At 39.4% G+C, this 26,159-nt stretch overlaps 1 protein-coding gene and 1 pseudogene across 8 annotated transcripts in view; one reads left to right on the forward strand and one right to left on the reverse strand.

The window, feature by feature from the left end:
* Window positions 1-5,171: 5,171 nt before the first annotated feature.
* LOC125095594 (archaemetzincin-2-like) lies at window positions 5,172-5,686 on the forward strand (annotated as a pseudogene).
* A 9,983-nt stretch (window positions 5,687-15,669) lies between these two features.
* SAP130 (Sin3A associated protein 130) overlaps window positions 15,670-26,159 on the reverse strand; it is an 86,517-nt gene continuing 76,027 nt past the window's right edge. For 5 of the 8 annotated variants that reach the window (XM_047722750.1, XM_047722754.1, XM_047722749.1 and 2 more), the window contains 4 exons: window positions 18,561-18,664; window positions 18,003-18,095; window positions 17,318-17,431; window positions 15,670-16,609 (listed from right to left, as the gene is read on the reverse strand). In XM_047722750.1, the coding sequence (XP_047578706.1) occupies window positions 16,451-16,609; window positions 17,318-17,431; window positions 18,003-18,095; window positions 18,561-18,664 (470 nt within the window). In that variant the 3' untranslated portion in view covers window positions 15,670-16,450. The remainder of the gene's footprint in view (window positions 16,610-17,317; window positions 17,432-18,002; window positions 18,096-18,560; window positions 18,665-26,159) is intronic. The other 3 variants (XM_047722752.1, XM_047722751.1, XR_007126052.1) reach the window with 2 other exon arrangements.

Genomic DNA, 26,159 nt, shown 5'->3' on the forward strand with positions numbered 1-26,159 from the left:
GGAATACTAGAAACAACTTTAAGCCAAAAAATTAGATAACTTAAATGAAATGGATGAATTCTTAGAAAGATACAAACCATCAACACTGGTTCAAGAAGAAACAGATCTGAATAGATCTATAGTAAGTAAGCAAATGGAGATTGCAATTAAAAAAAAAAAAAACTTCCCACAAAGAAAATCCCAGGATCAGATGACTTCACTGATGAATTCTGAGGCATTATCCTGATACCAAAATGGAGAAAGACATTTCACACACACACACACACACAAAGCAGTATCTTTCATGGCTATATATTAAAATAAACTAACAAACCTAAAAACAAAAATTAGCAAATGAAATCCATTTATAAATAAAAAGGAGTATACATAATCATCAAATGGGATGTATCCAAAGGAATGTAAGGATGATTTAACATCTGAAAATCAATTAATATAATACGTCACATTAATAGGATAAAGAACAAAATCCACATGTTCATCTCAAAAGATGTAGGAAAAGAACTTGACAAAATGCAATATCCTTTTATGATAAAAACACTCAACTTACTCAACTCATAAAGGATATCTATGAAAAACCCACATCTAACACCACACTTCATGGTGAAATACTAATTGTCTTTCCTCTAAGTTCAGGAAAAAGACAAGGATGTCCTCAACACTTTTATTCAATATTTACTAAAAGCTATAGCTAAGACAGTTAGACAAGAAAATGAAATAAAAGGTGTCCAGACTGGAAAGGAAAAAGCAAAACTCTTTCTTTGTAGATTACATGGTCTTATATATAGAAAATCTTAAGGAATCCATTAAAAACCACCAGAAATCATAAATAAGTTTTGCAAGTTTACAGGACACAAAATGAATACACAAAAATCCAGTATAGTGACATCAGGGAAGATGGCCAAGTAGGAAGTGCCAGGAATCCTTCTCTCCACTGGAACAGTAATCAGATTGGCAGGAAATTGTGGAAAAATTAGACACTGGTAATTCTGGAGTATGTAGAACACTTGTAGCATCCAGCAGAGAGTTTGATGAGGGTGGTAAATCTTTTTTTTTTTTAATTTCTTTTCAGCGTAACAGTATTCATTGTTTTCGCACCACACCCAGTGCTCTATGCAATCCGTGCCCTCTCTAATACCCACCACCTGGTTCCCCCAACCTCCCACCTCCCGCCCCTTCAAAACCTTCAGATTGTTTTTCAGAGTCCATAGTCTCTCATGGTTCACCTCCCCTTCCAATTTCCCTCAACTCCCTTCTCCTCTCCATCTCCCCTTGTCCTCCATGTTATTTGTCATGCTCCACAAATAAGTGAAAGCATATGATAATTGGCTCTCTCTGCTTGACTTATTTTACTCAGCATAATCTCTTACAGTCCCATCCATGTTGCTACAAAAGTTGGGTATTCATCCTTTCTGATGGAGGCATAATACTCCATAGTGTATATGACCACATCTTCCTTATCCATTCGCCCGTGGAAGGGCATCTTGGTTCTTTCCACAGTTTGGCGACCGTGGCCATTGCTGCTATAAACATTGGGGTACAGATGGCCCTTCTTTTCACTACATCTGTATCTTGGGGGTAAATACCCAGTAGTGCAATGGCAGGGTCATAGGGAAGCTCTATTTTTAATTTCTTGAGGAATCTCCACACTGTTTTCCAAAGTGGCTGCACCAGCTTGCATTCCCACCAACAGTGGAAGAGGGTTCCCCTTTCTCCACATCCCCTCCAACACATGTTGTTTTCTGTCTTGCTAATTTTGGCCATTCTAACTGGTGTAAGGTGGTATCTCAATGTGGTTTTAATTTGAATCTCCCTGATGGCTAGTGATGATGAACATTTTTTCATGTGTCTGATAGCCATTTGTATGTCTTCATTGGAGAAGTGTCTGTTCATATCTTCTACCCATTTTTTGATATGATTGTCTGTTTTGTGTGTGTTGAGTTTGAGTTCTTTATAGATCTTGGATATGAACCTTTTGTCTGTACTGTCATTTGCAAATATCTTCTCCCATTCCGTGGGTTGCCTCTTTGTTTTGTTGACTGTTTCCTTTGCTGTGCAGAAGCTTTTGATCTTGATGAAGTCCCAAAAGTTCATCTTCGCTTTTGTTTCCTTTGCCTTTGGAGACATATCTTGAAAGAAGTTGCTGTGGCTGATATCGAAGAGAATACTGCCTATGTTCTTCTCTAGGATTCTGATGGATTCCTGTCTAACTTTGAGGTCTTTTATCCATTTTGAGTTTATCTTTGTGTATGGTGTAAGAGAATGGTTGAGTTTCACTCTTCTACATATAGCTGTCCAGTTTTCCCAGCACCATTTATTGAAGAGACTTTTTGCCACTGTATATTTTTTCCTGTTTTGTCGAAGATTATTTGACCATAGAGTTGAGGGTCCATATCTGGGCTCTCTATTCTGTTCCACTGGTCTATGTGTCTGTTTTTATGCCAGTACCATGCTGTCTTGGTGATCACAGCTTTGTAGTAAAGCTTGAAATCAGGTAACGTGATGCCAAGGGTGGTAAATCTTGTCAATTGTAGCTTTGGTGAGAAAGGGGATACCATTTTTTAACCTCCAGCCCTGGAACAGGCAGCTACAGGGTCAGCAGCCCATGGTCCTGGTGTGGCTTGTTGGAGCCAGACTGGGCAAGAACAGCTTTGTCCTCCAAAAGTCAGGGTTGTACATTCTGATTGCTGTTTTTGATCAGTGTGTGTCAGGCATGGAAGTTGGTGGTTATTTCAACTCCGATGAGCTGAAGTGCCTCCCAGCCACCAAAGAATTTAAAGACAGATATATTTTTTTTCTCTCTCTCAGGAGTCACATTTAAGGAAATCTTTGTCAGGTCACTTGATGACTATAGAGACAACTTCAATGAATACATACAACAAAAAATACACACTTTGCAATGCCATATGGAAAAACCACAAAGGATCATTTCAGCTACCAACAAGCAAAACCCAGCAATCCCTGATAAGTGGGAGAATTAGATTTCTAGAATTACCATAACATGATGCTCAGAATGTCCATTTCTTTTTTTTTTAAAGATTTTATTTATTCATTTGACAGAGATCACAAGTAGGCAGGCAGGCAGGCAGAGAGAGAGAGAGAGAGAGAGAGAGAGAGGAAGAAGCAGGCCCTCCCACCGAGCAGAGAGCCCGATGCGGGGCTCGATCCCAGGACCCCGGGATCACGACCCGAGCCGAAGGCAGAGGCCCCAACTCACTGAGCCACCCAGGCGCCCCAGAATGTCCATTTCTTAACAGAAAATTATAAGACATACAAAGAGATAGAAAAATGAGTATCCCTAGAAAATAGAGTTTGACAGAAATAATCCCTGGATACGCCCATGTATTAGAGTTATTAGTCGAAGATGTTACATCAACAGTCTTTTTTTTTTTTTTTTAAGATTGTACTTATTTATTCGACAGAGATCACAAATAGGCAGAGAATCAGGCAGAGGGAGACAGGGGGAAGCAGGCTCCCTGATGAGCAAAGCCTGATGCGGGGCTCCATCCCAGGATCCTAGGGATCATGATCTGCATCGAAGACAGAGGCTTAACCCACTGAGTCACCCAGGTGCCCCATACATCAATATCTTAAATGTGTTTGATGAGCTAAAGGAAATCCATGGACAAAGAACTAAAGGAAATCAGTAAGATGATGTCTGAACAAAATGAGAATATCAGTAAAGAGAGAAATTATAAAGAGCAACCAAAAACAAAAATTCTGGAGCTGCAAAGTATAATTACTGAAACGAAAAACTCATTAGTGGGATTCAGTAGTAGATTGAGCAAGTAGAAGAAAGGATCACTGAACTTGAAGATTAGACATTAATTATCCAGAAGAGCAGAAAGAAAAACAAAATGAAGAAAGTGAATAGTCTAAGGAGCTGAGGGACATCACCAAGCACACCAACATATCCATTGTAGGAATCCCAGGAGAAGAGAAAGAGAAAGGGGCAGAAAAAAATTTGAAAAAATAATGTCCCCAAACTTCCCAAGTCTGATGAAAGACACATCCAAGTTCAGCAAACTCCAAACAAGATAAACTTACAGGGATTCACACTAGATACACGATAGTCAAGTTGCTGAAACTCAAAGACAGAGGGAGAATCTTGAAAGCAGCAAGAGAGAAGTAACTCCTCATGTACAGGGGATGCTCAACAAGGTTAGGAGCAGATGTCACGTTAGAACCCATAATGGCCAGAAGGCAGTGTTATGGCATTCTTAAAGTCCTAAAATAAAACATGTCACCCAAAAATTCTATATCTAGCAAAACTTCAAGAAAGATGGAGAAATTAAGGCACTTCCAGATAAAGAAATGCCGAGGGAGTTCACTACCAGTGTAGCAACCCTGTAAGAAATGCTAAAATGAGTTCTTCAGGCTGAGATGAAAGGACACTAGAAAGCAACTCAAAAGCATCAGAAAATACTGAACACTAGTAAAGGTAATTTCATAGGTAAATTTAAAAGCGGATTATTATTGTACTTTTGGTTGGTTTATGTCTTACCTTTTCCTATATAATTTAAGATTTTTTAAATTTATGTATTGGACAGAGAGAGAGATCACAAGTAGGCAGAGAGGCAGGCAGAGAGAGGGGGAAGCAGGGTCCGCAACAAGCAGAGAGCCCGATGTGGGGCTTGATTCCAGGACCCCGAGATCATGACCCGAGCCAAAGGCAAAGGCCCAACCCACTGAGCCACCCAGGCGCCCCACCTGTATGATTTAAAATGAAAGTGCACAAAACAATTAGAAATCTATGATAATGGTATACAATGTATAAAGTTGTAATCTGTGACAGTAATGACATAAAGAGGGAGGGATGGAGATGTACAGAAGCAGAATATTTATATACTAATGGAATTACATTGATATTACCCAAAGCATATTTTCTTTCTTTTTTTTTTAAAGATTTTATTTATTTATTTATTTGACAGAGAGAGAGACAGCGAGAGAGGGAACACAAGCAGATGAGTAGCAGAGGGAGAGGGAGAAGCAGGCTCCCTGTCAAGCAGGGAGCCCGATGTGGGACTCGATCCCAGGACCCTGAGATCATGACCTGAGCTGAAGGCAGAGGCTTAACCACTGAGCCACCCAGGTGCCCGTTTTTTTTTTTTTTTTTTAAAGAAACCTGAAGATGCGTACTGTTGTGGGGATAATGTCAATTGATTTTTTTTTCTTTTGGACAGGCCTCTTTGACAGATGTTATGGAAATATTCAGCTTTACTAGGTATGACAGTGATTTTTTATAGCTCATGATATGAAGAACAAACAGGTTCCAGAAAACATCTTCCAGTGGCCATTCAATTTCTGTTAACTCTTCTATCCTTAAATGACTAGTATTTTGCTGCTTCAGTCTTATAAGACTTTAGCTAATGAGATTGAACACATATTGACTACAACACTGTTGAGAGGTTATATGGCTAATGTGAGGTTCCAACCACTTAGAAAAAGCCAACTTCTGCCTTCTAAATCCTTGCCCCATCAATTTACATAAGTTGCAATGTGCTGGTTTCAACCAATTGTAGAAAGATGCTAAGTGCTGGTGAGGTGGATTGATGGTGAATCTACTGACATACCTGGATTCCCTCCAAAACATAGTCATGAGGATAATGTGAGTTTGCCAAAACTTATGGAAACCTTTAAGGAATGGAAAGAGTAGGTAATAGAATGCCTTCCAATCCTCCAAAACTAAAGACCTTCAAATAGGAGTTTTTTTTTAAATTTTTAAAGATTTTATTTATTTATTTGACAGACAGAGATCACAAGTAGGCAGAGAGGCAGGCAGAGAGAGAGGAGGAAGCAGGCTCCCTGCTGAGCAGAGAGCCCGATGTGGGGCTTGATCCCAGGACCTTGGGATCATGACCTGAGTTGAAGGCAGAGGCTTAACCCACTGAGCTACCCAGGTGCCCCTCAAATAGGAGTTTTAATTAAAATCAAACACTTGCACATAAATAGAAACCCCAAATAGACTTATGCTATAGACTTGATGTTTCTGTATCCCCAAAATTCATATGCTAAATACTGACCCCTAATGGGATGATAATAGGAAGTGAGGTCTTTGGGAGATGATTAGGTTATTAGGGTGAACCTCCTGAACAGGATTAGTGTCCTTATAAGACAAGACACCAGAGAGCTTATGTCCTCTCTCTCTATTCTTCCTGGCATGAGGATACAACAAGAAGACCATCATCTGCAAAGCAGAAAGAGTGGTCTCAGCAGACCTTGGCTATGCTAGCACCTTGATTGGACTTCTCAGCCTCCAGACTGTGAGAAATAAATGTTTGTTTATTCTGTGGTATTCTGGCAGCAGCCTGAACTGGTGAGATTGAATAGGTGAGGAAAAGTCTCACAACAAAGAAAATCCTAGAACCAGGTGCCTTCACTGGTGAATTCACTGAATGTGGACATAAGAATCAATACCACTTATTTGCAAACTCTAAAGAAGAGGGAATACCTCCAAACTCACTCCATGAGAACAGCATTACCCTGATACAAAAACTCTACAAAGGCACTACAAGAAAAGAAACTATAGACAAAAATTCTCTATGACTATAGATGCAAATACTCAAGAAAATACTAGCAAATAAAATTTAGCAGCCCACAAAAAAGACTATCCCATGACCAAATGGGATTTTTTTCCCTAAAATGCACAAAGGACAAATATGGTATGAATCCATTTACATGAGGTACCTAAAATGGCAAATCCATAGAGAGAAACAGTTTAGAGACCACCAGGGCTTGGGGCAGGGGGAATGAGGAGTTATTGCTTAATGGTTACAAAGGGGTAATGAAAACATTTTGGAAACGGATGGTGTTGTTTACATACTGTTAATGTAATTAATGCCACCTAATTCTTTACTCAAAATGGTTAAAGTGGCAACTTTTATGTTTATATGTTATTTATTATAATTAAGAAATAATGTAACATATCAAAAACCACTGAATTGTATACTTTAAATGGATCAACTGGGTGGTGTGACGTATTAAAAAATATGCAATCACATTAATAAAAGAAAGGGATAAAAGCAACAATCTTCTCAATTGATACAGAAAAAGCATCTTAAAAAAACATTTTAGGGGCGCCTGGGTGGCTCAGTGGGTTAAAGCCTCTGCCTTTGGCTCAGGTCATGATCCCAGGGTTCTGGGATCGAGCCCCGCATCGGGCTCTCTGCTCAGCGGGGGGTCTGCTTACTCCTCTCTCTCTGCCTGCCTCTCTGCCTACTTGTTGTGATCTCTGTCTGTCAAATAAATAAATAAAAAAAAACATTTTAAAAAAGTTGTATCTGAGTTTAAGAAATGAAAAACCTTGAATACTATAGAACACTACTGAAAAAAATTAAATTAGAACTAAATAAATGGAAAGACAGTCTGTAGTCACAGATCAGACAATTTAAAATTAAGGTGTCAAAATTTCCCAAAATTATATAGATTCAACATAATACCTACCAAAAGCCTATTGACTTATTTGCAGAAACTGACAGGGTGATCTCAACATTGACCTGGAAATTCAAAGAACCTAGGACAGCCAGAATAATCTTGAAAAAGAATTACAAAAAAGAGAACTCACACTTTTCAAATTTGAAACTTACTAAAAAGTTTAGGTAAGACAAGACAGTGTGGCCTAAATTTAGACATATAGATCAGTGAAATAGAATTGAGAGTTCAGGGGCACCTGGCTGGCTGAGTAAGTACAGCATGCAACTTTTGACCTCAGGGTTGTAAGTTCAAGCCTCACCTTGGGTGTAGAGATAACTTAAAAGTAAAATCTTATAAAAAATTTAGAGTTCAGAAGTAATTCTTCACATATATAGCTAAGTTATCTTTGACAAATTGCCAGGACAATTCCATGGTGAAATAATAGTCTTTTTAACACATGGTAGTGGGAAGACTGGTGAGCCATAGATGAAAGAATAAAGTCGCATCCTCTACCTCACACCAATGCAAAAGTTAACTCAAAATGGATTAAACTCCTAAAAATGGGAATAGTGGTTACAGAGTAAAGGGCTTGTTTTGGGGACAATGAAAATATTCTAAAATTGATTGTGGTGATTGATGCACTATTCTGTGAATGTAGTAAAAGTCATTGTATTGCACAATTCAAGTAGGTCAATTGCATGTTATGTGAATTATGACTCAGTTTTAAAAAAGCAGTTTAAGTAATCTCTACACCCAATATGGGGGCCTGGACTTTTTACTCTGAGATCAAGAGTTGCACGTACTTCTCACTGAGCCAGCCAGGTGCCCCTGTCTCAAATTAAAAAAAATAAATAAATAAAAAGAAAGGTTATCACTACTGATCCCATGGACATGAAAAAGATAGTAAAAGAATGCTACAAAAACTCCATACCCACAACTTTATTAACTTAGATGAAATAGTAAAATATCTTGAAAGAAATTGCCAAAACTCACACAAGGAGAACTAGGACTATATCTATTTTATTTTACTTTTTAAAAAGATTTTATTAATTTCTTTGACAGGGAGAGAGATTACAAGAAGGCAAAGAGGCAGGCAGTTAAGGGCAGGGAAGCTCCAGACCCGGAGATCACAACCTGAACTGAAGGCAGAGGCTTAACCCACTGAGTCCCTCAGGAGCCCCAGGACTATAACTATTTTAAAAATTGAATCAGTAACTGGCAATTTTCCAAAAAAAAAAAAAAAAAGAAGCACCAAACCCAGATGTTTTCACTAATGAATCTGACCATTTATTTTTTTTTCTGACCAAACATTTAAGTACAAATTTTTAAGAATTCTCTACAATCCTCTCCAGAAAACAGAAGCAGAGAAAATACTTCCTAACTCAGACACTAGCATCACCTGACCCTGCCAATGTATAAAAAATAAACCAAAGACCACTATCTCTCATACACAGATGCAACTAAACATCAGTAAGTTGAAACTAACAATGTGTAAAAAGAACTATACACCATAACAAGTGGAATTTATTCCAGATATGCTAGTTTGATTAAAAATCAATTTAAGTAATCTACTACATAAACATGCTAAAGAAAACATATGATATCAGTGATAAAGAAGAACATATTAAAAAATTCACCATCCATTCTTTGATTGAAAACTCAATTTTCAACTAGCAACTCTATTGCTAGGAAAGCTAGCAATAGAGGAGAATTTCCTTAGCTTAATAAAGAACTTCTACAAAAGCCCCTACAGCTAACATTATACCTAATGGTGAGAAATTGGACACTTTATCCCTAAGATTGGAAACAAGGCAAGGATATTCCCTCTTACTACTCTTACTCAACATCTTACGAGAAGTCCTGTCCAGTGCAGTAAGACAAGGAAAAAGAAGTAAAACTTATATGACTGGCATAGCAAAGGAAACAGTCAACAAAACAAAGAGGCAATCCACAGAATGGGAGAAGATATTTGCAGATGACTCTATAGACAAAGGGCTGATATCCAAGATCTATAAAGAACTTCCCGGGAGGGAGACAAACCATAAGAGACTCTTAATCTCACAAAACAAACTGAGGGTTGATGGGGGGTGGGGGAGGGTAGGGATAGGGTGGCTGGGTGATGGACATTGGGGAAGGTATGTGGTATGGTGAGCACATACCATAACACAGATAATCACATCAAAAAATGGGCAGAAGACATGAACAGACACTTCTCCAAAGAAGACATACAAATAGCTAACAGAGACATGAAAAAAATGTTCACCACTAGCCATCAGGGAAATTAAAATCAAAACCACATTGAGATACCACCTTACACCAGATAGAATGGCCAAAAGTAACAAGACAGTAAACAAGTGTTGGAGAGGATGTGGAGAAAGGGGAACCCTCTTACACTGTTGGTGGGAATGCACATTGGTATAGCCAGTTTGGAAAACAGTGTGGAGATTCCTTAAGAAATTAAAAACAGAGCAACCATTTGGCCCTCCAATTGCACTATTGGGTATTTACCCCAAAGGTACAGATGCAGTGAAAAGAAGGGCCATATGTATTTCAATGTTCATAGCAGCAATGGCCACAGTTGCTAAACTGTGGAATGAGCCAGGATGCGGGGCACCTGGGTGTCTCAGTCATTAAGCATTTGCCTTTGGCTCAGGTCATGATCCGGGGTCCTGGGATTGAGCCCCACATGAGGCTCCCTGCTCGGCGGGAAGCCTGTTTCTTCCTCTGCTTGCCTCTCCCCCTGCTGTGTTCCCTCTCTCTCGCTGTGTCTCTGTCAAATAAATAAATAAAATCCTAAAAAAAACCACACACACAACAGCCAAGATGCCCTTCAACAGACGAATTTAGGATAAAGGAGACATGGTCCATATACACAATGGAATATTACAAAGCCATCAGAAAGGATGAATACCCAACTTTTGTATCAACATTTTTGGGACTGGAGGAGATTATGCTGAGTGAAATAAGTCAAGCAGAGAAAGTCAATTATCATATGGTTTCACTTATTTGTGAAGCATAAGGAATAACATGGAGGACATTCGGAGAAAGAAAGGAAAAGTGAATTGGGGGAAATTGGAGGGGGAGATGAAGCATGAGAGACTGTGGACTCTGAGAAATAAACTAGGGTTTTGGAGGGGAAGGAGGTGGGAGGACAGGTGAGCCTGGTGGTTGATATTAAGGAGGGCATGTAATGCATGGAGCACTAGGTGTGGTGCATAACCAATGAATCTTGGAACACTGAAAAAATACAATAAAATTAAAACATACAGACTGGGAAAGAAGAAATAAAACTGTATTTGTTCACAGATGGCATTGTTTATGTAGAAAGTTCCCCAAAATTTGACAAAAGAATTCTTGTTAATATAGCAATATCACAGCCTATAAGGTTGAGTATATAAATGTTGACTGCTTTCCTATATACTATCAGTGAACAATTAGAATTCGAAATAAAAAACAGTACCATTTATTATTTATTTATGTATGTATTTCTTTATAAAAGTTTTTCTTTATTTGTCAGAGAGAGAGAGAATACGCACAAGCAGGGGGGAGGGGCAGAGGCAGAGGGTGAAGCAGGCTTCCCACTGAGCAGGGAGCCCGATGTGGGACTCAATCCCAGGACACTGAGATCATGACCTGACCCAAAGGCAGATGCTTAACTGACTGAGCTACCCAGGCATCCCACACAGTACCATTTACAATAGCATACATACAAAATGAAATACTTAGGTATAAATCTAATGAAATATGTACAAGATGTATATGAGGAAAGTTACAAAACTCTTTTGAAAAAATAGAACACCTAAATAAATGGAGGTATCCATATTTATGGGCCAGAACACTCAATATTTTAAGTCAATTCTTTCCCAACTTACTATAGCTTCTATGTAATCCTAATCCAAATTCCAGCAGGGTATTTCATAGCTATTAACAGACTCTATAATTTATATGAAGAGATAAAAGACCCAGGATAGCTAACACAACAGTGGAGAACAAAGTTGGAGAACCTATACTACTCAACTTCAAGACTTCGTATAAAGCGAGTGATTGAAACGGAGTGGTAGGGGTGAACGAATAAACAAGCATGTCAAGAGAACAGAACAGAGAGCCCAGATATAGTGCCATACAAAACAGTTAACTTATCTTTGACAAATGAAGCAAGGGTAGTTTAATGGATAGTCTTTTCAACAAATGGTACTGGAATAATTGGAAATGCACACACACAAACAGGTGCACAGACCTCACCAATGTCACAAAAATTATCTCAAAATGAATCACAGACCTAAATGTAAAACAGAAAAAACTTCTATAATAAAACATAGGAGAAAATCTAGATGATGTTGGATTTGGTGATGAGTCTTTAGGTATAATCCAAAAGCACACTCCACGCACAGAAAGATATTGATGTTGTACTTTTTTTTTTTAAGATTATTTATTTATTTATTTGACAGATAAATAAAGAGACAAGGACAGAGGGAACACAAGCAGGGTGAGTGGGAGAGGGAGAAGCAGGCTCCCTGCAGGGAGCCAGATGCAGGACTTGATCACAAGACCTTGGGATCATGACCTGAGCTGAAGGCAGATGCTTAACGACTGAGCCACCAGGCACCCAATGTACTTTGCTAAAATTGAAAACTACTGCCCTTCAAAAGGCGCTAGTAAGTAAATGGAAAGATATGCCATAGACAGCAAGAAAGCATTTGTAAAATGCCTATCTTTCTGAAAAAAGGACTGGTATCCTAAGTATATAAAGAACTCTTAAAACTCAAACAGAAGGGTAACTGGGTGGCTCAGTCAGTTAAGCGTCTGCCTTCAGCTTGGGTTGTGATCCCAAGGTCCTGGGACTGAGTCAGGCAGTGGGTTCTCTGCTCGGTGGGGTGCCTGCTTCTCCCTCTCCTCCTCCTCCCTGCTCGTGCTTTCTCTCTTTCCTACTCTCTCTTAAGTAAATGAAATCTTAAAAAAGATTTCAATCAGAAAACAGCCTAATTAACATATGGGCAAAGATCTGAATAGATACCTTACCAAAAATGATTTGAGATGTCAAATGAGCATATGAAAAGTGCTCAACATCATGTCATTAGGGAACTGCAAATAAGAGTGAGATACCACAACCTACCTATTAGAATGGCTAAAATTCAGAATGTGAACAACACTAAACTTTGGAGAGGATATGGAGCAACAATAACTGTCATTCATTGTTGGCTTGGAAGTTTTTTTTTTTCTTTTTTAAGATTTTATTTACTTGGCAGAGAGAGAGCACAAGCAGAGCCTTAGCAGAGAGGGAGAAGCTGGCTCCCTGGTGAGGACCCTGGGATCAAGAGCCACCCAGGGTCCCTAGTTTGGAAGTTTCTTACAAAACTTTACATGTTACCTTATGAGTCAGCAATCTCATTCCTTGTTTTTATCCAATGGATTTGAAAATTTATTTCCACACAAAACTTGCATGTAAATGTTTATAGTAGCTTATTTACAATGTTCAAAAACCGGAAGCAAGTAAGACATCCTTCAATAGCAAAATGAATAAACTTGCACTTTCACACAGTAGACTACCACTCAGCAGTATAAAGGAACAATTTATGATACATACAAGTGGACGAATCTCTAAGACACAAATACGTACTCTATGATTCCAGTTATATGAAGTTCAAGAACAGACAAAACTAATCTGTGATAATGGACAGATCAGGGTTTATCTTGGTAGGGGGCTTGGTGTGTTGACTATAAAGGAGCCCTCTTTCTAGGGTTATGGTAATGTCATATCTTTATTTAGATCTCAGCCAAGGGTGTATGTATTTGTAAGAAAGCATAAAACTCTTAAGATTTGGGTGTTTTGCTCTACATAATTGTAGCACAATAAAATTGGTTATTTGAAGGAGAAAGTCAAGACAGTGGCTATTTTGGGGGAGGTAGGGAGCTGTGATTGTGATCAAGCAGTTGTGGGACTTTTTTTTTTTTAAGATTTTATTTATTTATTTGACAGAGGGATAGAGAGAGAGCAAAAGTAGGCAGAGTGGCATGCAGAGAGAGAGTAGGGGAAGCAGGCTTTCTGCTGAGCAGGGAGCCCGATGCGGGGGTTGATCCCAGAACCTTGGGATCATGACCTGAGCCAAAGGCAGCAGCTTAACCGACTGAGCCACCCAAGTGGTCCAGTTGTGGGACTTCTGATATGACTAACAAAGTTCTGTTTTTTACCGTGGGTGATAATTTCAAAGTTGTTCTTTTAAAAATTTATGAAGTTTTACATTTGTTTCATGTAGTTTTCTATATCTGTGCTTGCTGTAATTTACAATAAAGTACAAAAAAATACATCCTTTCAAAGGTGTCCATTTTTTCACAGGTTGGGTTGAACTGTACAATCTTTAAATAACTTTTACACTCTAAAATTGTGTAAGTCTATATTATTACTGTGATAAAATCACTGAAAATGAAAATACTATAAGGCATTTCCTATTTAATGAGGTTTTGAAATATCCAGGTTTAAAGAAAAAAGATATATGTAAGATTCTCTAGACAAAGCAGATGGGTTAAAACTCCCTCCCCCACCCCACATTTCTTTCTTTGATTTTTTCCACTGTAGAGAAAAGAAGCCAAATCCAAGTCTTACCTCAAATATATTTCCAAATCTTTCTAATCTTTAAATTTGTGAATGATATTTTTCTGGACCAAAGCCACTTGGTCTCTGGCCTATCTCCTGTTTATAAATCCCTGGAAAGCACAACTAATATCAGGAATTACAAAGTTATGTATAAATATGTGTCCATGTAAAGAACATAAATGTACAAAGTTGTATCTGTAATAACCCAATGCTGCTAACAGCTTGAATGTCTTTCTACAGGTGAACAGATCAACAACTTGTGTTTGGAATATCCATACAGTGGAGAGCTTGGTACTCAGCAACAAAAAGCAATGAACTCTAGAAACATGGATAAATCTCAGGATTAAGTTTCCATTATGCTTAGTAAAGAAAGCACATTCCCTCTCTCAAAGAATACATTGTACGATTTTAGTCACATACAACTCCAAAAAATGCAAACTAATCTAGTGACGGAAAGCAGACTAAGGCTTGTCTGAAGATAGGGAGGCAGGTAGAGGCCAGGGGGAAGAAATCAGAGGCAACAGGAGAAACTACTGGGTCTGATGGAGATGTTCATAACTTTGACCGTGATGATGGTGAAATGGGAATACATACACGTCAAATCTTACCAAATTGTATACTTTGAAATGTTTAGATTATTGTAGGTTAATCCTCAATAAAGCTGTTTTTAAACAACATAGTATACACAGACAAGACTCTCCCAAGTTCTGACTGTGTAAGGCAAGGAAATACTGCAAACCCTATTGTTCTAACCTGCACTGACTGACAAGCTTCCCTTGACGAAATTATTGAAGTTTAAATTGCGGTGACAGTATCTTTGGAGAGAACAGGTCTGAAATGCAGGATCCCAAGTAAATGAATCATAGCTAGCACACCACATGAGATCAGTGGGACAGTTATGTGCACAGGAGAAACTGAGGCAAAGGAACATTCTTCTAGCACAGGCTAGCACACTATACTGGTGTCTAGCAAATAACCAATAATATCTTTTAAAGTTGGCTCCATGAAATGGTGGAGATTATTCCAAAGACTTCTTAGCCTACACTACACAGGCCTACTCGGCCTAACCAGAAGCCTGCTTTGCTTCTTTACCACTGCTATACCAGATGGGAGTTTTCCATTTCAACTAGAAGACTGTTTCATGTGAGACAGCATTGGTCCCAAAGACCTGGTCAGAACTGGCACAGAGTCCCTGTCTTAAATCTATTCAGGTCAGGGCAAAGAGGACAGCTCCAGGCCCAACCTGGCAACCAGGTCCTAAGAAATGAGAACATCCAGCTAGAAGGGAGGGAGATGCTAGTTTGTATTCAAAGGAAGCAAGCCTAGCTACTAAACCATTCAGGTAGCTCAGAGCAAGAGCAACCTTGTGAAGAAAATCCACCCCCTGTGGCACTTCGACCCCAATTCCTGCAGCCTTAATTGTTCTATAATTTGACCAATTTATACCTGCAGTGGGACAAAATGGTCTAGTACTTAAGATAAGCAAGTGCCAACAGACTTTACCATGGTGACCTCTTTAAAATACCAGGATAAGTGGAACCCATTTATGTGGAAAAACAAAATTTTGGCCGAGTAGACTCTCAACACTGTGTAAGAAATCATAGTAGGACACACTCATGTGGTGATCATCACGGCACTGATTCACTTTATAAAAAGATGCAAACTGCTCATGTACAAAAACCTCTTTGAGTCCTTTATTAACATTTGGAGATGTGCGATACATACAATTAACAGCATCACACCAGCTACAGAAGTACAAATAACCAAGAACGTACTTCAGAACAAGGATCTCAGAGCAACTTCAGATGCTGCCTGCTCTGAACCTCCACAAAAACCCAACTCTGACACACGCGGGACAGACAACATAACAATTTCACTTTGAAATGGTTCTTTAAAAAAATGACAAGAATTAATAGTTCAAACCCTTTAGAGTGTGAGATGTGGCAAGTCTCTCGGTGCCATGGCACTGCTGTAAAAGGCCAGCTCAGGCATTTGAAGGTCAGACAAGGTAAGAACCGGCTAGGATAAGGGGAAGAGGTTTGATTTTCAGTGTAGAGAGATAACAGATGGTCCAAGTGGATACTTTCAGTCCAGGCTCAGTATAGGTCCTGCAGGAATCCATTAGATAAATACAGTTTATAAACCAGAAGGCTGAAAACTGCCAGCCATTCATTCGTGTCACTGGCAGACACTGATGCATCAAGAGTCATTTATGACACAGCGAGTTTAAGAGAGATACGCCTGAAAGAGAGAATGGAGTTCACTGTGTCAGAACAGCTCTGATCCATTGGTGCCACTGGGTACCATGGGTCCCCTCTGCTTTCTTGTATGAATTAAGGAACACTTCCTTTATTTCAATGTTCCACTTTGAAAATAACCAAAACCCTCCCCCCACCCCCACCATCATTCTTCATAAATTCTGTTTCCAAAGTCCTGATTCTTCCGAGTCTAGACTTTTTCCTTTCGCTTCAATTTTGACACCTTCTTGACAGTCCCATTCTTGTTTAGAAGCTTCAGAACACGGTCCTTATGATCTAAAACTTTAAGCATGGAGTCTCTGGCCTCACTGATCTGGTCCATCACAAGTTTACACCGCTGCATATTTCCCTGCAACAGAAGACATTGTCATCAATCAGTAAAGAGGAGACCACCAGGTTTTCAAGTAACTTTTCACCTATGGACTGAGACCACTTTGGGGCTTCCACACAGAAAAAAATGTTTGTCTTTCTTGGTAAGGCAGGCTAAAGTAAATAGGTTTTTCTTTTTTTAAGATTTATTAATTTATTTTATTTTATTAAAGATTTTTTTTTTTTAAACTCAGTTATTTGACAGACAGATCACAAGTAGGCAGAGAGGCAAGCAGAGAGAGAGAGGAAGCAGGCTCCCCAGCGAGCAGAGAGCCAGACACGGGCCTTGATCCCAGGACCCTGAGATCACGACCCGAGCCGAAGACAGAGGCTTAACCCACTGAGCCACCCAGGCACCCTATTAATTTATTTTAAAGAGAGTGAGCGTGTGCTGCGAGTTGGCGGGGGCAGTGGTGGTGGTGGTAGGAGCAGAGGGGGAAGGAGAGAGTCTTAAGCAGACTCCCTGTGGAGCACAAGCCCAACATGAGGCTCAATTCCATGACCCCTGAGATCGTGACTTGCATCGAAACTAAGAACTGGATGCTCAACCAACTGAGCTACCCAGGCATCCTAAATAGTAGGTTTTTACTAAAGATATTAATGAAAGAGGGAGGGAAATGGGAGAAGTAAGACAGTGTAGTGACAACACCACAAACTGGATGATCAGAGAGAAAGGGCTATGCCAAACCTGTATCAGTTCATTTATTCGGTGTAGATCATCATCAGTTGCCGCTTTTTTCTTTGGGATAATCCCTTCCTGCAGGTTGGTGAGTCTTTCATAAACATCATGTTCTAGATTCGTCTGCAACACACAAGAGGAAGGGCATCATGGCCTCAGAGATACTTTTCCTTGGTAACCTCAGGCAAATGCACCCACCTTGAATCCCTTCTGTAAACTGGGATGAGAGCTATTTGGGTGATAGAATCCTTTCTCCCAAGGACTAGGGCACTAATGTACAGCAAGGGAAATTGATCAACAATGATTAACAGGACAATCTGTCATAATTTAGGGGCCATCTTCAAGGATAACTTTTAAATACTCCCCCCCCCAAAACCTTCCCTTGAATTCACAACTGCTCTAAAAAAACAGTCCAAAGGTTTCATAGAAACATGCTTTTCTAAAGTACAAAATGTAGCCATGGCATTACTTTTTTTTTTTTTTCCTTAAAGATAGTCATAATAGACAATGTTCTTCAGATCACAGCTACTCCAAAGATGGAAAAACTTCATGAGGTTGTTGTTTTGATTGCCTCCCCGCTTCACCTCCTTGGTGAAGGAAGAATTCCCACCCCAGGGTTATGGAAACGGACAAGTAACACCCACCAAAACTGGACACATGAGATCAATAGCAGTTTACTAGTCAATATACTCACAGCCCAGGGGAGGAAGACACCACACACCACGCAGGGCCACGCAGGGGCTGCACTCAGGAACAGAGTGAACAAGCAGGGGCTGTAGGAGGCAGGCTTTGTAGTATCGAGAGGGAGAGGTGTTCCCTGGTTACCATGGGGATGTGACAGCTTATCTGAATAATATTGCAAACTGGCAGGGAACTAAAGCCCACTCATCAGGAAGAAGTGGGAGTGGAGCCTGGTCCCTGTGATAAGGAGCATGGTGGTGAGCAAGGGCTTATAGTTAGGCCATTTGAGTCTGTTTTAGATTCACAGTAACATAAAATATGGAACCTTAACTGTAGGTATTACACCACAGTTGTTCAATATATTTTGGTTCTGGGTACCAGAATAAGATATGTTTGAATTGTATCTCTGAGATATAGTAATTATAATATATGTTATACATAAAAATTCTGCATGACCCTTGTTAATTGGGAATGCTTCAGAATTACTCAAAAGGAAATACTCTATGAACTCAAATGCCTCCAGCATCTGTTCCTCTCTGCAACAGTACATAACTACTAGAATTCTACCCACCAGCTGTAGCAACTGAGCAGCACAGAGGTGAACTTTCCAGCCTTGAGCACGACAGGATACCCCTTTCTGGTTAGCTATTTCCTGCAGCATAGCTTTCTTCTCTTCTGGAACCATTTAAAAAAAAAAGTATATTTCAATTTTTATAAAACTAAAATAATGTGGTTTCAAGTTACCGATGCACTATTTCAGCAAGAATTTCTTTACTTAAATATGTTTACATGAATAAGTTTCTCTCTCTCTTTTTTTTTTTTTTTTAAAGATTTTACTTATTTATTTGAGAGAGAGAGAGCGAGAAAGGGAGAGAGAGAGCATGAGAGGGGAGAGGTCAGAGGGAGAAGCAGGATCCCCGCCCGAGCAGGGAGCCCAATGCAGGACTCAATCCCAGGACTCCAGGATTGTGACCGGAGCTGAAGGCAGTTGCTCAACCAACTGAGCCACCCAGGCGCCCCAAAGTTTCTTCTTTTGTTCACTCCCAAAGAATGCTATAAAGATATATTGTGCTAATCTAGTGAGTTTGCAAGAGAGCAAATTAATATTCTAATCTCTTAAAGGAAGGGAAATGGTCTCTGGTGGCCTGAAGCCCTGCTCATGAGTGATGCTTGCAAGCATGTGGAGAATTGGGGATGAAATTTAAGAAGCCTTCTGGTGTTCTCTGGATCATGGAAAAATGAATCAAATTTGAATAGCATTTTCACATTTGGATAGAAAAGTCCAGTAACTAGAACTATAGTAAAATAAATATGAAACGTACCATTGGATGGGGAGAGGGAAAGTAGGATTGAGGGATACTTGACAAAGGTGAGTTGAGCTGTGTACATGAAGTTTTAACTACTGTTTAACTACAACTTAAAATATATTTATAGGGGCGCCTGGGTAGCTTAGTCGGTTAAGGGTTTGCCTTCGGCTCAGGTCATGATCCCAGAGTTCTGGGATGGAGCCCCATGTTGGGCTCCTTGCTCCTCGGGGAGCCTGCTTCTCCCTCTCCCTCTGTTTAATAAATAAATCTATAAAAAATGTATTTATACATTAATTAAAATTTTAAAATAATTAAAGTTACTTAAAAATATTTTTAAAATTTTACTTTATTTAAAAATTTATTCTTGAAAAGACTACCGTTATATTTGTGAAGCCCACAGAATGCAGAACGCCAAGACTGAGTGCTAATGTAAGTGATGAACTTTGGGTGATAATGATGTTGTTAGTGTAGGTTCATCAAATGTACCAAATGCACCACTGTGGTGGGGTGTTGACTGTTGGGGAGGCTGTCATAAGTGAGGACTCAGGGTACATGGGAAATCCCTGAACCTTCTATTCAATTTTATTGTGAAACTAAAACTGCTCTAAGAAGTTCATCCATTAAAAAAAAACAAACAAACCCCTATCTAGTAGGCAAGTATTAGCATGTATATAATTTAAATAATTGTTTAAACTTTTAAGGTAACTGGAGATTCACATGCAGTTAGTTGTAGAAAAGAACACAGAGATCCTGTTATCTTTACCTGATCTCCCCCAATGGCAGCATCTTGTAAAACTACAGTACGATACCACAACCATGATGATGATGCAGTCTGACTATTCAGATTTCACCAGTTTCAGATGCACGTGTGTACTTCATTTTAAACGTTTGAAAAAACTCTAGTTTGAACTAATTATAGATTCAGAGGAAGTTGCAAAGATGGTACAAGGATATATCTCATAAGAGACTCATATGTAGAACATATGAAAAATTCCTATAGCTCAATAATAAAAAGAAACCAATTAAAAGGGCAAAGCATCTGAAGATATATATATGTGTGTGTATATATATATACACACACACACACATTTTATTTTTTAAAGATTTTATTTATTTATTTGACAGGCAGAGATTACAAGTAGGCAGAGAGGCAGGCAGAGAGAGAAAGGAGGAAGCAGGCTCCCTGCTGAGCAGAGAGCCCCGATGCGGGGCTCGATCCCAGGACCCTGGGATCATGACCTGAGCCGAAGGCAGAGGCTTTAACCCACTAAGCCACCCAGGCGCCCCCACATATTTTTTTTTTAAATAAGATTTTATTTACTTATTTATTTGACACAGAGAGAGAGAGGCAACGGAAGAGAGAACACAAGCAGGGGGAGTGGGAGAAGGAGAAGCAGGCTTCGCGCAGAGTGGGGAGACCAATGCGGGGCTCAATGGACCAGGACCCTGGGATCATGACCTGAACCGAAGGCAGACGCTTAATGACTGAGCCACCCAGGCACCCCTAAACAGATATTTCTCCACAAAAGATATACAAGATAAGTTCGAGTTTCTGTCTATTCCAAAAAAAGTTGCTATGAACAGCTGTGTACCGATTTTTGTGGGGACACAGGTTTTGATTTTTCTGGGATAAATGCCCAGGAGTGTAACTGTTAGGTCATATGGTAAGTGTACGTTCTAGTTTTTATGAAACTGCCAAACTGTTTTCCAGAGCAGCTAGCTCAGCAAAGTATGAGAGACAACTGACCTGTGGTATGACAGTGCTCTGCTAACCTGTTCTCTAGAGAAACTGGTGAAAATTTTAAAAAGAACTATTTAGACCCATGGAAAGGCTCCTAAGGGAAAACAGAAAATCTACCCATGCAATATCTATTCAAGCAAATCTGTGGTAAGAACAGTGAGTCCATGTTATCTGAACCAAGACCATTCCCTTTTTCTTCTCCCAGCTGAGTGAGGTAGATCTCCACGCAGACTGCTGCAGCCCAGAACATGGGGTTCCCTCTCCTCCAGCTGCCAGGTGGAAGGCTATCTTCCCAGGAGGAGCAGGTCATCAGCATTTCCCATCCAGCTCCCCGCTCCCTGCTGCTCAGGCTAAGTCCTAGGTGAGTACAACTGAGATGCAGGGCCTTTCTTCTGTTCAGTTCCTAGTCTAGAATGGAGACTGTACCTTAGGGCAAAGTGTGCTGAGAACACTGGGCCCTGGGAGCCCTTCTCCTGCTTTGTGAAGTGTGATTTCATCCTAGAAGAGGTGAGCCAAGAGGACCCCAGGCTGTTCATTCCTCTTCTCCTCCACTTGTTGCTTGCCTCCTAGAGTGAGGTGTTACTTAGAGAGAAAGTTGCCATTGTCTTCACCCCACCTCCAGAGGCCTAGCTCAGAGATTCTGTCTGGGGGAGAAACAGCCCACACAACAGATAGCTTCTAATCTTATCCTAAAGGAACTGACTCCATTTGCCACAGACTATGAAGGTGAAACCTAAAGGTGCTCCTAAGAGCAGTGGAGGTTGTAATGAAAGGCAACTGGGAGATTTGTATGTCAAAGGAAGACACAGCCTAGACTGTGGGCTGACTAGTTTGTAGGAGAGAACAAAGAATAAGATGACTGAGAGAAGTCCTCTTGGGGGCAGAACAAATAGCAAACACTAACCTCAGTAACTACTCTGAAAGGAGCTATGATTTGACTGGAATAGTTTGCAGGGGAATGTAATTTGTGTCCCAGAGCACATTCCAGTACTATTTTCTGGTAGAGCAAATAACATACAGTTAGTGGGGCTAATCAGCTAGGTGTGGTTAGGGAAAGAGTGGGTGAGAGCTCTACCAGTGCCACAGTCATCCCAGGATAACTACCGGCATACCTGAAGCTATGCCTCCCTGAGGAGCAACATCGAAGGCTCAACACACCTGGTGGTGGAGGTGATGCGACTTCAATAAAATAATCTAACCAGTCACTACACAAATGAACAAGCAAGTAACAATAACAAGCCTGGTGTTGGGTGAGGAGAGACCAGTATCCAGAGTTATCTAAAATATCTAGATTCCAACAAAAAATTATGAGGCATGCAAAAAAATGATAAAGTGTGACCCATACTTGGGGGAAGAAAGCAGGCAAAAGAAACTGTTTATAAGAGAGACCAGATGTCAAATTTACCAGAAAAAGATTTCACAGCAGCTGTTATAAATAAATTCACTGAATGGAAGGGATGTAGGTAGGTATGATGGTATGTATGGTAGGATGTAGGTAGGTAGGAAGGTATGATGATCTTGTCAAATTAAGTAGAGAAATCAATAAAGAGGTAGAAATTATAAAAAGAAAGGGACCAAATGGAAATTCTTGGATTAAAAAGTACAATAAATACTTAAAAAAAAAATTCACTTAGAGGAACACAACAGTAGATGGAAACTGGTACAAAAGAGAATTAGTCAAGCTGAAGAACACAGTAAAAGGAATGAAAAAAATAAGCAGGGCCTCAGAGAAATGAGAGACACTTTTAAAAGCCTCCACACATGGGTAATGGGAGTACCAGAAGAGGGAAAGAAGAAATATTCAAAGGAAAAAAAATGGCTGAGATGTCCCCAATTTATTGTAAAACAATAACCCAAATATCAAGAAACTCCAGGATCTCCAAGTATGGGAAATGCAACGACCTCATAGAATCAACAATTGACTTTTAAGGAGAAACAAGGGATGCCAGAAGGCAGTGTGACTACAGGTCAAAATGCTTAAAGAAATGTACACAAAATCTAGTTTCTCTGCATCCTCATCAGCATTTAGCATTATTAGTATTTTTTGTTTCAACTGTTTTCATAGGTGTGTAGTGACATCTCAATTTTAATTTCTTTAATGGATAATGATGTTGAACATTTAAAAAAAAATAAATTTTATGGTTCAGGACCTAGTGAAAATACAGCAGTACATTTTACTTGTTATGCCTCCTCAGACAACTTTTGGCTTGATGGTTTCTCAGCTAGTCCTTGCTTCTAATAGCCTTGATAGTTTTGAAGGCTACCGGTCAAATAATTTTGCAGGGTGCATATCTATTTGGATTTGTCTGATACTTCTCTCAGGATTAGAATGTAGTTATGAGAAGAGACACAGAGTTGGGCAAGTGCCAATGCCATCACAGAACATGGATGGGTATATACTATTTAAAAAAAAAATTCCAGTATAATTAACATACAGAGTTATATACTACTTTCAGGTGTACTCTTAATTCTGATAAGTGTACTCTTAATTCTGTTCATCTGTTTCACCTCTGGCCCCTAACTTTCTCCCCTCTGGTAACCATCAGTTTCATCAGTTTGTTCTCTATTTCTTGGTCTGTCCCCCTTTTTTCTTTGTTTTTTAAATTCCCCATGAAAGAAATCCTATGGAATTTGTCATTCTCTGAATTATTTCATTTAGCATTATATACCCTCTAGATCTGTCCAGGTTGTTGCAAAAGGCAAGATTTCATTCATTTTTCTCTGGCTGAGTAATATTCCCTTTTGTATATATATCACATCTTTTTTATCCATTCATCTCTCAATGGACCCTTGGGTTGCCCCCACAGCTTGGCTATTGTAAATAATACTGCAATAAACAGAGGGGTGCATATATCTCCTCAAACCAGTGTTTTCAAATTCTTTGGGTAAATGCCCAGTAGTAGAATTACTAGATCATGTGGTAATTCCATTTTTAATTTTTAAAGGAGACTCCATATTGTTTTTTACAACGGCTGCACCAGTTTGCATTTCTATCAAGTGTATCAGGGTTCCTTTTTCTCTACATCCTTGCCAACACTTGTTTGTTTTTGATTTCAGCCATTCTGACAGGTGTGAGGTGGTATCTCATTGTGGTTTTGATTTGTGTTTCCCTCATGATGACTGATGCTGAGCATCTTTTCCTGTGTCTTTTGGCCATCTGGATGTCTTCTTTGGAGAAATGCCTCTTGATGTCTTCTGGCCATTTTAAATTTGGATTATTTGGGGTTTTCTGGTGTTGAGTTGTGGTTTTTTGTTTTTCTTTTTAAAGATTTTATTTATTTGACAGAAAGAGAGAGAGCACAAGCAGGCAGAACAGGAGGGGGAGGGAGAAGCAGATTCCCTGCTGAGCAGAGCCCAGTGTAGGGCTTGATCCTAGGACCCTGGGATCATGACCTGAGCTAAGGCAGACACTTAACCAAATGAACCACATAGGTGCCCAAGTTATAGAAGTTCTTTATGTATTTTGGATACTAACCCTTTATCAGACAGGTCATTTGCAAATTATCTTCTACCAATCAGTAGGCTGTCTTAGTTTTGTTGACTGTTTCCTTTGCTGTGCAGAAGTTTTTTTTAATTGATGAAATCAGAATAGTTTATTTTTGCTTTTGTTTCCCTTGCCTTCGGAGATCTACTTAGAAAAATGTTGCTATGGCTGATGTCAGAGAAATTACTGTCTATTCTCTGGGATTTTTATGGTTTCAGGTCTCACACTTAGGTCCTTATTCCATTTTGAGTTTACTTTTGTGTACGGTGTAAGAAGGTGGTCCAGTTCATCCTTTTGCCTGTTGCTGTCCAGTTTTCCCCAATACCATTTGTTGAAGGGACTTTTTCCCATTGCATGTTCTTGCCTCCTTTTGTCAAAGATTAATTGGCCATATAATTGTGAGTTTATGTCTAGGTTCTCTAGTCTGTTCCACTAACCTGTGTGTCTGTTTTTATGCCAGTACAATACTGTTTTGATTACTACAGTTTTGTACTGTATCTTGGAATTTGGAATTGTAACACCTCTAGTTTTGTTTTTCTTCTTCAAGATTGCATTGGCTATTAAGGATCATTTGTGGTTCCATACACATTTTAGGATTATTTATTCTAGTTCTATGAAAAATGCCATTGGCATTTTGATAGGGACTGTATGAAATCTGTAGATTGGGGGCGCCTGGGTGGCTCAGTGGGTTAAGCCGCTGCCTTCGGCTCAGGTCATGATCCCAGGTCCTGGGTTCGAGCCCCACATCGGGCTTACTGCTCAGCAGGGAGCCTGCTTCCTCCTCTCTCTCTGCCTGCCTCTCTGCTTACTTGTGATTTCTCTCTGTCAAATAAATAAATAAAATCTTTAAAAAAAAAAAAAAAAAAGAAATCTGTCGATTGCCCTGGGTAGTAATGACATTTTAACAGTATTTGTTCTTCCAATCCATGAGCATGTATCTTTCCATTTGTGACATATTCAATTTCTTTCATCAGTGTTTCATAGTTTTCAGAGTAGGTCTTTCATCTCCTTGGTTAAGTTTATTCTTAGGCATCTTATTATTTCTGGGGTACTTGTAAAGGGGACCATTTTCTTAATTTCTCCTTCTGCTATTTGACAGTAGATAGAAACACAACAGATTTCTGTATATTGATTTTGTATCCTGCAACCTCAATGAATTCATTTACCAGTTCTTGTAGTTTTTTGGTGGACTCTTTCAGGTTTTCTATATATAATATTGTATCATCTATAAATAGTAAAAGTTTTCCTTCTTCCTTCCCAATTTGGATGCATTTTATTTCTTTTTTATGTCTGACTACTGTAGCTAGAACTTCCAGTACTATGTTGAATAAAAGTGGTGAAAGTGGACATCCTTGTCTTGTTTCTGATCTTTGCTGAAAAGCTCTCTGTTTTTTACAATTGAGTATGATGTTAGCTGTGGATTTTTGAGATATGGCCTTAAATATGCTGAGATATGTTTCCTGCAAGCCTATTTATTTAAGTCACGAATGGATGTTGTACTTTGTCAAATGCTTTTTCTGCACCTACTGAAATGATCATATGGCTTTTTTCCTTCCTCTTGTTGATGCAATGTACCATGTTGATTAATCAGTCAACATGTGAGTAATGATCCACCCTTGTATCCCAGGAATAAATCCC

Source organism: Lutra lutra, chromosome 3 (assembly GCF_902655055.1).
Source record: "Lutra lutra chromosome 3, mLutLut1.2, whole genome shotgun sequence".
Taxonomy (NCBI): Eukaryota; Metazoa; Chordata; class Mammalia; order Carnivora; family Mustelidae; genus Lutra; species Lutra lutra.